Source organism: Cyclospora cayetanensis, unplaced genomic scaffold (assembly GCF_002999335.1).
Source record: "Cyclospora cayetanensis isolate NF1_C8 unplaced genomic scaffold, CcayRef3 CcayRef3_contig_20, whole genome shotgun sequence".
Lineage (NCBI taxonomy): Eukaryota > Apicomplexa > Conoidasida > Eucoccidiorida > Eimeriidae > Cyclospora > Cyclospora cayetanensis.
The window spans coordinates 29,384-42,023 of NW_020312148.1; the positions used below are offsets into that span (position 1 = coordinate 29,384).

Consider the following 12,640-nt stretch of genomic DNA (forward strand, 5'->3'; position numbering starts at 1 on the left):
GGATCTAGACTGCTTGTGACCATTGGGAGCCTTCTCAGCCATGTATTTTTTGTGAGCCTTGTGCTTGGGTCAGAGCTTTACTTGCCAATCCTCATGAATCTTACCTCCACAGCGATAGAGCTGCCCAACACCTTTACTTGCTCAGTAGTTCGCCGAGCAACTACCACAGAATGAGTCGAAATAAGCCCCACGCTCACATCATAATCGAAGCCTCATGCACTGTGGTTTGGATATGTTGAGGAATTTTACTCTGTCATCTCACTTAAAGAGGGGTACGATGGTTCTACATCTAGCTGTGGGTAGGTGCACGGACGAAACTCACATGTTCAAACTTTATTGCCGCCCTGATTTCGTCGACTGTTAAGGGGTTATGTCTGTGCACACGCAAAGGAAGGAAAGTTTTGCTTTTAGAACTTGATAACTTAACAAGGAACAAAGTTTTAGATGAGATAGAGTTTCCAGTCTCCTTTGAAACGCTTAGAAGGCTTTTGGAGGTTACTTAAGTGCTTTGATGCATGGCTGTACCTCCGAGGCCATGTTGTGAGATGAAAGCCAGCTAAACGGCCTGCAGTTATGGGCGCGGTTGCTCGTGTTCGCTTCCATTCTGCAAGTAAAGGGCTGTCAACGATAGCGCATCTGACTGGTGCTGCTTGAACAGGACTGGCTGAGGCTTGTGATCATGGAGTACACTAAGTTCGTGACGCCTACCGGTGATCTGACTTGCGCGTGGCTTGTTTGTGTCATCTGTAGGTGCTGTACTGCTGCAACATCTATCTTGATTTTTACAAGGACAACTTATAAGCCTCTGACGAATCGCCTTCAGATTTAGCCCAGTAGCCCGACGCATGATCCTACGGTGCTCTGTACTTGCACATCCTAGTGGAGTCCAGATCTGCGGAGTTTCCTTCACCACGGTACAGGACACCAATTTGAGTTATGCTTAATTTGCTTTTAGTAGTAGCCAAGAGGCTGGCTGATGCATGTGCACTTGACATGAGCATGCCGGCGGCAGCCAGATTACGCTACCGCGCAGTCGTGGCTGACAAACCAAGCCAGTATGGGCAGGTCCTTATGCACTGACCTGGTTAAGTTGCCCAAGAGGTTTCAAATCAAGGGTCCAGGCCTTGACAACCCGGTCGGCTCCAACAGAGAGAACCCAACGCGGATAAACGTTTGCTGCGGAGCCGGAGCCGTCCTCCTTATATGCAAGGTCAAGAATGGCTTCGGCATCGCAGAGGTCAAGTCCCATCACTGCGCCATCATGTCCTGTGCTTTCACAGAGAAGAGCGGCCTCTGAACAACATTCCAGACACTAGCCTCTATTGTCCAAACATCACTGCGTCGATGTATGAAGTTATGTGCCGAAGTATATGTCACGTAGGAAACACTAACAGGAAGTTGGAAGCGGCATTATGGCTCTAGTTGCAGAAATATATAAGAATATAGGCAGGACCTGTACTGGCTGATTGTTTTTTTCCTACCCAGGAATCGCTTGGCTGACTGGGACTCTGCGCACATAAAGGAGCTGGAAAAATCGGATTCATCTGTCTTCTAGCCGCTGACAGGAACTAAAGGAGACTAAAAGCACATGAGGCTGCGAGTCACCAGGGCCGGAAAAATGAATACATGAGCGGTATGGTGCAGACGAACTTAAAGTAGTCAAGTGTACATGCCTTGAGTTCCATCCCTCCGTTTGCGTAGCATGGAGATTCCGTCAGGCTCGACGTTGCCTTTATCTGTCCAGTCGCTAGAAGGTTGGGTAAGAAACGTTCTGGAGTACATAGCCATGACACCCCGCCTCATCCTGCAGTTTTCAACAGCAAACACCACCGGTACAGTACTTTATTGCAGCTGCGACGCGAATTCAAGAGTAAGAATATCCCTAAGACTACTGCAGATGGCTGGGTCTATGTAGCGGAGTGCTGTGGGGCGTTTACGTGTGCATCCGACACCCAAACCACTGTGGGATGTGCCAAACACATGGACCCTTACTTAGTGGCTGACGCAGCATTGGTGTCGCAGCGGCTAACTTTGTCTTCAGTTTCACCCACGAGCCTGATGATTTCGCGATTCTTACTAGGTGTGTTAGGCGCCTCCAGCGCAGAGCGCTCCTGGACCTTACTAAGATCCCATAACCTAATGCTGCCCTGGGAAGCCAATTAGATCATAGAACTACGTGGTTGTTGTGTGTGATACTTAGAAACCGTTTATCCGCTGTTGCGCAGGATAGCCTTGAGACAAATACGATATCTCTAAGCCAAGCTGTCCAAATCGATCATGCAGGCTTAGGGAAAAGATGGACACGAGAAAACTTAGCTGAGCTCACCCGTTCGTCCGCGGTATACACCTGCAAGGCATCACTTTGGAACTTGTTGACCTTTACAGCTCTGGTGCTTGCAGGTACGATTAGCTCGTGGTCATCGTTGGCCGACGAAAACAATCTGCGCTTATACGTAAATTTCATGGCTTGACCTGTCTCTACTGTCTGTTGGCCTCCGTCTATTTGGTTTCGCAGATCTTCAAGTGTAACCCCGTCACACATTAGCGTTTCTAGCTGGGATATATCCTCCCAACAGTAAAAGAATGTCCACGTGCGCTGTTGCTCAGTAATACCGTGCCGCCATACAGAAATGACCCCAGCTGCAAGCTCAACACGCCACACCAACTCAGTAGAGCAGGTGATCCAAGCGAGTAAAGCTCACGTGAGCCCTGCTATGAACAATACAGCCATGCTTTCATACGGGAAAAGGTCAGAATACCACTTGTCATAACGTGCAGACCTATATTTTTAGGGTTAGTACGAAGTAGATCCACGTATTCACATCACAGAAAAATAAATGGGGACTGACTTAGTGCCAAAATAAAGGCATCGACTAGTGCGCAAAAAATCTGTGTTGGCGTGTGCAGAAGGAAGAAACAGGTGATGCGAACTACGCGCATGCATCGTTACTTACATTCCTCCCCAACCACAAGGAATTCTCCTGAAGGAGCACAATCGATAGCTTGCACTAAGGACCTGCGGAACAGGGCACAAAAGATACCTAGTGGTAAGTGTATCCCACTCGGTTAGTGAATGAAGAATCAGCACACCTGCAAACCAACGTCATGGGTTTTATATTGCAAAGCGGCTCTACCCCGTGCCTGCCCTAAAGGGTTACGAAGCATAGATCTACACCGAAGACTGCATTAAGACCATTTCATTTTCTGGGACGGACTATTCAAGCCGATGATCATATCAAACTCCGCAACATCGTATATTTGACTCACGAAAAGCCCTCCACTGTGTTCGCTTTCTGAAGCCTGTGGAGGCAGAAGATATGCACGGCCTTGCCGCTCCCACAAGCCAGCACTTTAGAGTCATCGCAGACTGTCATGCACGAGACACCTTCTTTACCAACCGTCGCTTGAAATATGACGTGAGCCTTTTGACCCCTGCGGACGCAGTGCGCACAACAAGCGGAATGGAGCACATGCTCTAACCTACGAAGGTATCATCTGGCACTGAAGTGTTCTAATTTAGTACAGCAGCAAGCGGGAAGCAGCTGGGCCCTTAGCAGTACAAGGCATACAAGCTAATATATATCATAACAGCTGCAACTGGTACACGGGATAGATAATAAGGAGAAAGTACGGTACCGACGGTTTGGCAGCTTCTTCCTGAACAAGCAAGAGCCCATCTGAGGAGGCCGAGACAAAGCATTTGGTCCCTTTCCAGCGACAAATTTGGGTCACTTCAGCTGAGTGAGACTGTGCCTTTGAAAGCTCCGCGCCAGTGGACGCATTAAAGCATGATATGACACCGGAACTGTATCCGATGTAGAGCTTCCGTTCCTTGGAGTCCAGGCTTGCTGCTGTTATGCAAGTTCCCTCAACATCGTGGAGGACCTAAATTTCTCATATGCGTGTATGCAACAGCAGACATCATGCGTTATTGCGGTATTAAGGCGATTCAGCAAAAAGGCTACGGAGCTTATACGGGACTAGATGCTTTAATGTACACGCCTGAGCTTAGGCGGACCCCAGAAATATGACCCTGAGCAGCATCCCAAGAAAGCACGGAGGTCTTGCCGACGGTTATAATACTGTTATACTGAGGATTGTGGATTGCTGCTGTCAGATCTCGAGGCATGGTGCAGCGCTTTTCAGTTGCCGACATCTCCTGGCATGTATATACGTCAAGCGTTGACCCTCCAGTGAGAATCCTACGGAAACGCAGCAGCAGCTAGCAACAATATCCAGATTACGCTGCAGTCATGAGTAGAGCTCAAATGAAGCCTGCTATGTGCACCGGCAAGCGCATTTGCGGCTGTGAGGTGGGATTCCTAACCAGCTCTTTCTCCTGGTATGCTAGTTGATAATTTGACAAATGCCTACTGCTTATACGGAGGCAATGCGCAAACAGCGCTGATATCCCCGTAACCGGTCGCTCCTATATACAGTAAACAAATGCAAAACTGATGTAATTCATCCCATTGATATGAATATCCCACGAAATCAGCTTGTGCGATTGTGCGGGGTCACAAAAACAACGGGGGAAGCGTTGCTGCATTGGACGGGTAACTTCATCTGTCACACGCATTTTACTAGGAGAGCTATATCATGACTTAAATACGAGCGTCTACGCGGTACTGTAATGTCGACATAAGCTCAAATTTCACAGTTCTGTGGGGTTGATTCGCCGATCCACCACCAGCTAGCATTACATAAAGCCTCCATGGCGGCTTTTAACCTAGACTCTCTGTACTCTTTCCTACTGCGGTTACTCGTTTGATCGCATGATGAAGTCAGTGATTGCATACTGCCGCCAAATGTCTGAAACGACCTGAAGTTGCGGAGGTCCCAAAGCCGCAATGTTCCCGAAACGTCTGCGGTAACAACTTGTGGGGTGCCAGGGACAACTACTACTCCGCAGAGGGAATACGGGTGTCCCCTCAAGTGGCAAACGGGCTTCTTCAGGTTGCATGGACTCCAAACCATTGCATTCTGGACAGATGCACCATACGAGTGCAAAGGACAAGGAACAGAGCCTTCTGTGGGATGTGTCGGGGTACCGTTTGATGTTAAGGCAGCCTGAACCTATACTTGAACGTATACCACGAGTATGTAAATATGACACACTACGCAGTGGGAGACTCATGCGCATTCTGCCCTACTTGATCCAAACCAGCACTGATAAGACAGTTGTAGTCCTTTGACAACGCGATGCTGGTAACACTGCGAGTATGTCCGGTAAGCACTTGCTTGCACTCTAACAACTGAGCATCCCATATTTTCATGGTAGAGTCTGCTGACGCGGTGACGAAAACACGTTCACCTGCGGCGAAAATTGTCACAACGTGCGAGAAGCATTAAAAAATTTGCTTGTATGGGGCAATATTACATGGTGCGTGAATACTTACGAGTAGTTACCATAATGTTAAACTGGTTGGATGCTCTTTAGGGCGATACCTTTAACACAACCCCAATCATGTATAGCGATGATATGAGCAGCACGTCTAACTACGGCATGAACCACAGAAAACACGAAGCGTTCTCCTTTTTATGTAAGCATACTCCCAATAACTCCATTGTGCAAGGAACTATGATGCAATGGATGTGAGCTACCCTCACCAGGGCTATGCAGAATCTTAGTTACGAAATCATTGTGAGCTTTCTTGCTGGTAATTTCAGAACATGTTTCCAAGTCCCAGACTTGCATACTCCCTTCGATGCACCCACTGAGAATGCGACAAGGAGCCATCATGTTCCTGACAAACTGCGTTTATCTGGTGCGGCAAGCTATGTGAGTATGTCGTACGTTCTTTAGCTCCACAAAACCTAATGGACTGTTCTAGGATTCAGGGGATAAAATCATCTAGTGGTGGCCGTCTTAACGAAGAATATTGGCGGCAAGCCCAATAGGCGGCCCAATCGCACCTGAGAAGTTTGTTAGCGCCAGTCATCCATTCAAGACAGCTCGGTGGATAGTGCTTGCAGGATAGCTTTTTGCTTAGCGTCAGGCCGTTTGTGGTCATCATGTGAATGCTGTTGTCGTGCCCTGCATGCGCACGTGTGATACTTATGGACATGGATGCTATACAGAGAAAGCATCGTCTTTTGTATCTAAAGAATACCATGTGGCCTAGTCCTACTCATGCATGGGGTGTCGTGATAAGGAATAGATTGTGATTGGAGTTTGTAGCTAGTCGTCGTACCGGCCAAAGCAATTTTGCCGTATGTGTCCACGTAGCAAATATCCATAACACCTCCTGCACCACACTACAAATGGCAACCAGGGATATCGCGGGGAATACTACAGCTGACGTAGACATTTGGCTGCTGTTCCTGAGACATCTTCAGGTTTGGGTATGCCCAAGAGTCTTGCTAATAATTCACCCGATTGAGCAGTTACTTGACAAAGGGTTTTTTTCTGCGTATAACCCACTCGACCAGATTTATTTCGATGTTTGAGAAGGCGAAAGCAGTTAGGTCTAAGGACTTTCACAAGCCTTAGTAGTGACTGATTTAGGCGGCAATTTTCCTTTGCCGCAGCACAGTGGTGGGGTCAATTTTCTGCCCTTGCTCACTGTAATCGGGTTTAAGATGTGCACAAACTTGGACGACTGGTAAATGCAATAGAGTTTGTCAACCGCCTCCGCGAACATTAGCCTGCGGCAGAAAATAGTTGTATAGTTGAGACAAAATATCTCCTAGGAAATAATTAGAAAGAAAGCAAGCTGAAAGCTCTCTAGCTCTGTGATGACGCTTGCTGTTCGAGCTACGCGCATTGGTCACTGCTAGACCATTAAGCACAACGATGCGCTTGCCTCTTAATGTGGTCTTGTGAATGCTTTATTGGCGTTGATGCTGTACATTTATACTGCATGCGGGCACCAAACAAAAACTGGTAAAATGTTGGTAAAACTGATTTGAGTGATGCAGTGATGCGATTCGATCTACACTACAAGCCGAACGAAGTTTGGCTGGAGGTTTATTTGCGTATCAATGGGAATATTAACGGAAACGTTTGCGCAAAATAGGTCTATGCGCGCTGCAGAGCGGCCTTTCGCTTTTCAGCTTGATGAATGTTGAAGGCAGCGCTAGCCTCATTGCTGAAAAAGGCAGAACTGGTGTCACAGCCCGTTTGCTTCATGAGGACCGGTTCCCATTGTGAAGCGCACGGGATGGAGAGCGTCACTGCCATCAAAGCTGTACAGAAGTCATTCACATGCAAATAAAGCGCATCTCTTTCACTTTAAGTGAATACTGTTGCAACGGAAAACCTTTCGCTAACGGGCCAAACAAACAGCAGCACGGTTCTGTAGTGTCAGGGATTCATTCCATTAATGTGCCCCAGTGGTTCAGAACCTGCCTGAAGCCAGATTCCTCTCCAAGTACTCTGTGATGGACTGCAGACACAGGCCACCATATCTTCTGGCTGAATTATACTCAGCATCGCCATTGCAGATGGTTAGTAGATATTCAAAGCCTCTGACCCCTGGCAGACCATCCCAGAGTATAGTGGACGCCCCGATAGCAAAAAGCTTTCTGCATATGCAGCAATGAGCACGAAAGGCCATAGCTTATCTAACCTCCCATTTGATGACGCCCTCGTCGTGGACGTCGATGGCCTCAAATGCTTCAGTCATGAGAGCAGCTCGGCTTAAGAGAGCTACACCAGCAGCCGCATGCATATGCCTCCCAATGAAGTGTTCGGTACACGTCTAAACGTTTTAATAATTATTTAGCCATAATCTGCAGCTAGAGCAATGTATTTTGCAGCCAGGGACCGACGGGACATATTGGCTGGTCTACGGGAACAACAAAAGTCAACCCTCGTATCAAAACTGGAGCAGAGAGCGCCGAAATTCAAGCCACTGTACCTTGGTCAGCCATCTCGCACTCAGGAATTTCACGAAAAGAGTTTTTGTCGCTGGTTTCGAAAGATGGGGCAGTTGATGTCTTGCGAGAACTCGTTGCATCATGCTCGCCAAGAACCGGTTCGGCCTCAAACGGCTGTTGCGACAGCTGAAAAAAATACAGTGGGTGACTTCAGAAATGGCAGATATTTAGCCACTTTTGTACTAAATAATTTGTTGCAGAGCTGACGTTCTTACGGGCACTTGCATGTAGTGCCTTTTTAGTTCGACATAGGATAGGTGTCTTCGAAAAGAAATCAGTTTCGTTGAGAAGACAGTCTGGACTTCCGTTTCCTTACATGTCTACCAACAGGCTGAATTATTTTAAAGCCCACTAGATGAGCTCAGTCATACTGTATCACAGAAATGATTTCGGGAGCCAAGAGACAACCTATCGCAAAGTTTGACCGCTTTGCAAGAGCTAGGAAAACCAGTGAGCGACATGCAGAGCACTACTTTCGAGATAGCACATGGCTGGATCGACTCACCATTGGACCTGTTCTCTCCGGTGGTTTGTAAGAGGTAATCTCAAACATCATCTCAGCGAACTAATGACAGCACATCATTCCGGCTTTCAGCGAGCGCCGTATAAAGGCCACAAAGCGACTGATCATTTTGATAACTCGATGAAGGACACGCTTTAAGGTTGGAACAGCCGATCCAAGTAGAATCAGGTGCATGAGAACTAACCCTTTGTACAAGGGCAATGTGGGTCGTTCCCCAATAGCTATCTTATAGGTCATCAGCTGCCCGCGCCTTATTGTGACCACAAGATGCAGCAGCTGTTCTAGGTAGATATCTTAATTTTGAGAGAGCCCAGTGTCACTCACCTCTTGCAAGTCTAAGCAGCCTCCGTGTTTTGCAAATTCTGACCTCATCATCTTAAGCTGTTCCGCATTGGTGCTCCTAAGCAGTCTACTCATAGAACAAGGCCCTTTGGTATGGCTCTCTTCGAGAAGAGGCCAATCATTCCATTGGGAATCATCCCGATTATGTTCAGTCGTTATTCTGGCCTGCACGTGTAGCATGCAAGGTTTCTAACGACTAGCTGTGGCTTGCTCGTCCATCAAATTGTTGGGCACACGTTAGGCTCCGACATTCAAGTGGAACTATGGATCATCGTGATATTTCTATAGTCTACCCAGTGAACTAGGAAGATGGGAGGTAGCTGCAGGGCCCACAAGCCCAGGTTCTCACACAGCTAGCCATCACGGGTCTGCAACTTCGGCACCACGACTAGCTTCAGCAAGTATTTCTTGGGGCTATAGAGGCCTCTACAGGCTTCACAAAAAATTAAAGACTCAGACCACGCAGTGTGGATGCCAGCCGGTCGTGTCATGTAGCGCAGCACAAATCGGGCGGCAGTCTTGCACTAAATCGAAGAAATCGCTATCTTTCTTAGAAAAACATCAAATGCAGGAAAAGCCTCATGCTGTATATTAAAAAATTTTTCGATTACCCTGTGTTCCACCGGTGGTATATAAAATCATATCATCGAGGGTGTACCCTGGTCCCGCACCAAGCTGCACTCCGGCAAGGCATGCGGTGGCTTTTTCGACATCGTAAGACATAAGCAGTCTGTTGTGCTTGAGCAGACAATCAGTTAATGTATAACGACAAAAACATTCGATATATCCCATCTCTTTGAGATTGTACCTAACGATTTAAGGCTAAAGGAACTGAGCAGTCCCTGCGCTGCCGTCGATCCCAATGCACTTCCTTCCTGTTCAACCAGTAACGCTTGTTTACCAAATACGAACATTTACTCGATTGTGACATAAGCAAGAAACAGGAAGCAGGAGGAGCCAAGCACCACCTCTACTTTCATTATAAACCCTATAGACCCTTTCTACCTAACAAGAATAAAGAACCCCAAGTTCCGTGGCACAAGTAGCACCAAAAAGAACGCCTATGAGCACAAAACATATAACCTTGCTATAATTCGGCAAAGTATTGACCCGCAGAGCTTACAAAAGTGCAGAACTTGTATGTTGATGGAAAGCAGATGGCTGCTAATGGCAGACATGCAATGTATGTCTGGAGGTCACCTAAAACAGTAGTCGTTCTCAGAAACCTGACTATAGTCTTTCCAGTGGCCACGCCGATCATGGACCAACAAGTCCAATGTTTGTGTCCGGAAGTAGCAAAAAATTGACAATAATGCCAGCAAGCTATATGAACGGCGCTACTCCTTCCAGGGTCTCGCCATTCGCAAACCGGCTTTCAATAAACCGGCTCAGACGTAAGGAAAAGTACTTGACTCACTGTAAGAAAGGAAGCCACTATGATTGCTTCTGAAACCCACATATTTTGTAGACTGTGATGATAATGGTTTCAGTAAGCATTCAGGCATGCCTTCTTTTTTTAATGTTCCAAGCACGCACCCACCACCGCGCACACCAACCATGTAAAAGCTGCTCAACCTATAATCGTATAGTGCACAGCTATTCTTGATTTGCAGCGAATAGTATACAAGAGCAGTAGCACCGAACAGCAACGCTGACTTACATGTATGCTACACGCGAGCTCGTGTACCAGTTGTTGCTGATGTATGGTGCTGCCGCCAGAGAATCGGAGGCGCCTGTTCCGCTTAAGGACCACTACTCAGCCCAGGAGAATGGGAACCAAATATATTGGCTTTCTGTATCACACCAAACAATTAGTACTCCAGCGACTTATCAGATCTTGCGGAAAACCGTATACAGTTTCACTGCAATCAGCAATTAGGAGCTGCGGTAGAAAAGAAGACGCATCTACTTTAAGTGCACGTGGCCTGCACCACGAAATAACTTCGTCAGTGAAAGCCACCAGAATAACCAGATCCCCTAGATTAGGGGCATTTTGCGCCCCACAGTGCCCACCTGCCGACCTGGTATTTTGTGTACACCGGTGCACTCATGTACTTAAGGAAGCCTGTGCCAGACAGCGGCAAGAGCAGACGAAAAGCTAATACAGAGCGGGGCCACGGGAAAATAGCGTAGCCCTTAAAATACACGGCCAGAGAACTTCCAGTTGAGCTCCATGGGACCACAGTTTTCTAGGTAGTCTTCTCAGCAACTTGCTGAAATGGTGGGGCTCTTGCGCAAAGAGGCTATAATTTGTTGCTTAACAATACATGAAATGGGGCTTCTGTTGCATTTTGGTCTTGGAGGTACAGCCCACAAAAAAAGGACAGCTGCACGGCGAAAATAGTTTTTAAAGGCTGCCTGTGGGTTCGACTCACGTAGTAATACACGTGTAGTTCTTTCTGGACAACCCTGCTAACCTAGCCTATGTACGTGTGAGGTGTCAAGCTATGGCAAGGCTACAGAATCAAGATAGCTCCTAAAGACCAGCTCCAGATGTATTAGACGAATGGCGGCACGTGAACACTGTACCCTGATGCGAAAAGGTCCCTGCATGTCATCTGAGGATGATTTAATGCTAAGTTCAATAGAGTAATTGACAAGCAAGTGAGCCTTCATTGATAAGCTGTTCTGGCACAACCGATTGGATTGGTATTGGACTTTGTCAATTATTTGTACCTTTTGGAGTATTTCGGAGTTTTCAACACAGAGCTTCCACTTTTCAGAGCACTTCCACCACAGAACATTCTGCCGCTTCTCCCAAATTAGCATGCTGCATATGACAACACAAGGGGAGTTGTGCAAGGCGACTGCAGCTGCACTAACGGAAGAGTAACATGAGCCTCTACAATGCCTCATTTACAAGTTCTGCTAAGCCTGTACCCACAAAAAGAATTATTACATTGGAAACAGTGCCACCACACACACTTCCAGTGGCCAGTTGCAGGCCACAGTGATCTATTCGGCTCAAGGCGACCTTGCCGTTTTCAGTACTCGAATCCTTGCCCATTCAATGCACAACCCCGCAGGCACATACATTATTTTTCAGACGCTAAAGAGGTTTTAACCCCTCTCCAAAATCTTCCCAAAGGACACGAGAAAGGAGCAATCGATACGTTGTAGCATTAATTGTTCTGTCCGTTACTCGTGCCAAACCCTCCAATGCCAGAGTGCTATCAGGAGTAAGCAGGTCAACGTTTTCAGGAATTTGTAGTCAGAGAGCAGAGAATTTAGCCCATGAGGGCTTTGCTGGACTTTTCCCAAGTCTGTTTTGCAGCACTGCTCTTTGGACGGTTTGCGAACTAGGGGGAAGACCGGGCAAGAACATTGTGGCTTACGTTAATACGAAAAAATATAGACTCACACAGTTATTTGGGGAGTATAGACTTTTCTTATCGGGTTTTGCTTTTGCAGTAAAGCAGGGCCCAACAAATGCTAGCAACGGACTACAGGGCCCCATCGAACAATGTCTGGCTCGGGACCAAAAAGCGGCAACGCTCCCAATTTCCCCACCATATCGCTCCTTGAGTAAGGTTAAAAAAGCGAGGAAATGAAATCAAGACACACTATCCAGCTTTTTGTCGAATAGGCCAAGTGTCTTGTGTATGCATACAAGAAACGAGGGGGAGGGACCAGAGCTGTTCCTCGCTGTTTTCACATTTTCCTTACATACATCTAGCTAACTTCTTAACACACACAAAAGCCTTTGAACTTTTAAAGGGAAGAAGTAACAAGGCGGCTAGTGGCATGGCAGATCTTTATTGCCTTTGCGCGCCCGGTCTTTGCAAAGTGACCCCCATGAGCCACATGGTCGTCCGTGGGCTCCCGATGCATGTATCCTCCCTCACATTAATGAGCTTAAAGCAAAAGATCTGGTCGGCCTAATATGAAAAGCTT

At 47.2% G+C, this 12,640-nt stretch overlaps 1 protein-coding gene and 1 pseudogene across 1 annotated transcript; both read right to left on the reverse strand.

Moving 5' to 3' along the window:
* Nucleotides 1-1,069: 1,069 nt before the first annotated feature.
* On the reverse strand, nt 1,070-2,542 carry LOC34621699. The gene is made up of 4 exons (XM_026337755.1): nt 2,327-2,542; nt 1,993-2,147; nt 1,674-1,804; nt 1,070-1,293 (listed from the first exon to the last, which is right to left on the reverse strand). The coding sequence occupies exons 1-4, from the start codon at nt 2,540-2,542 to the stop codon at nt 1,070-1,072; spliced, it is 726 nt and encodes a 241-aa protein (XP_026193540.1).
* An 848-nt stretch (nt 2,543-3,390) lies between these two features.
* On the reverse strand, nt 3,391-4,129 carry LOC113147386 (annotated as a pseudogene).
* Between the last annotated feature and the right edge of the window lie 8,511 nt (nt 4,130-12,640).

Excerpts from the sequence above, each read along its gene's own strand:
- LOC34621699 (XM_026337755.1), bottom strand. The coding sequence starts at position 2,542 with ATGTGTGACGGGGTTACACTTGAAGATCTGCGAAACCAAATAGACGGA. Across the intron at positions 2,148-2,326 it reads TGTATACCGCGGACGAACGG|GGCAGCATTAGGTTATGGGA; the intron begins GTGAGCTCAGCT and ends TTGGCTTCCCAG. Across the intron at positions 1,294-1,673 it reads ACGGAGGGATGGAACTCAAG|AGGCCGCTCTTCTCTGTGAA; the intron begins GCATGTACACTT and ends AATGTTGTTCAG.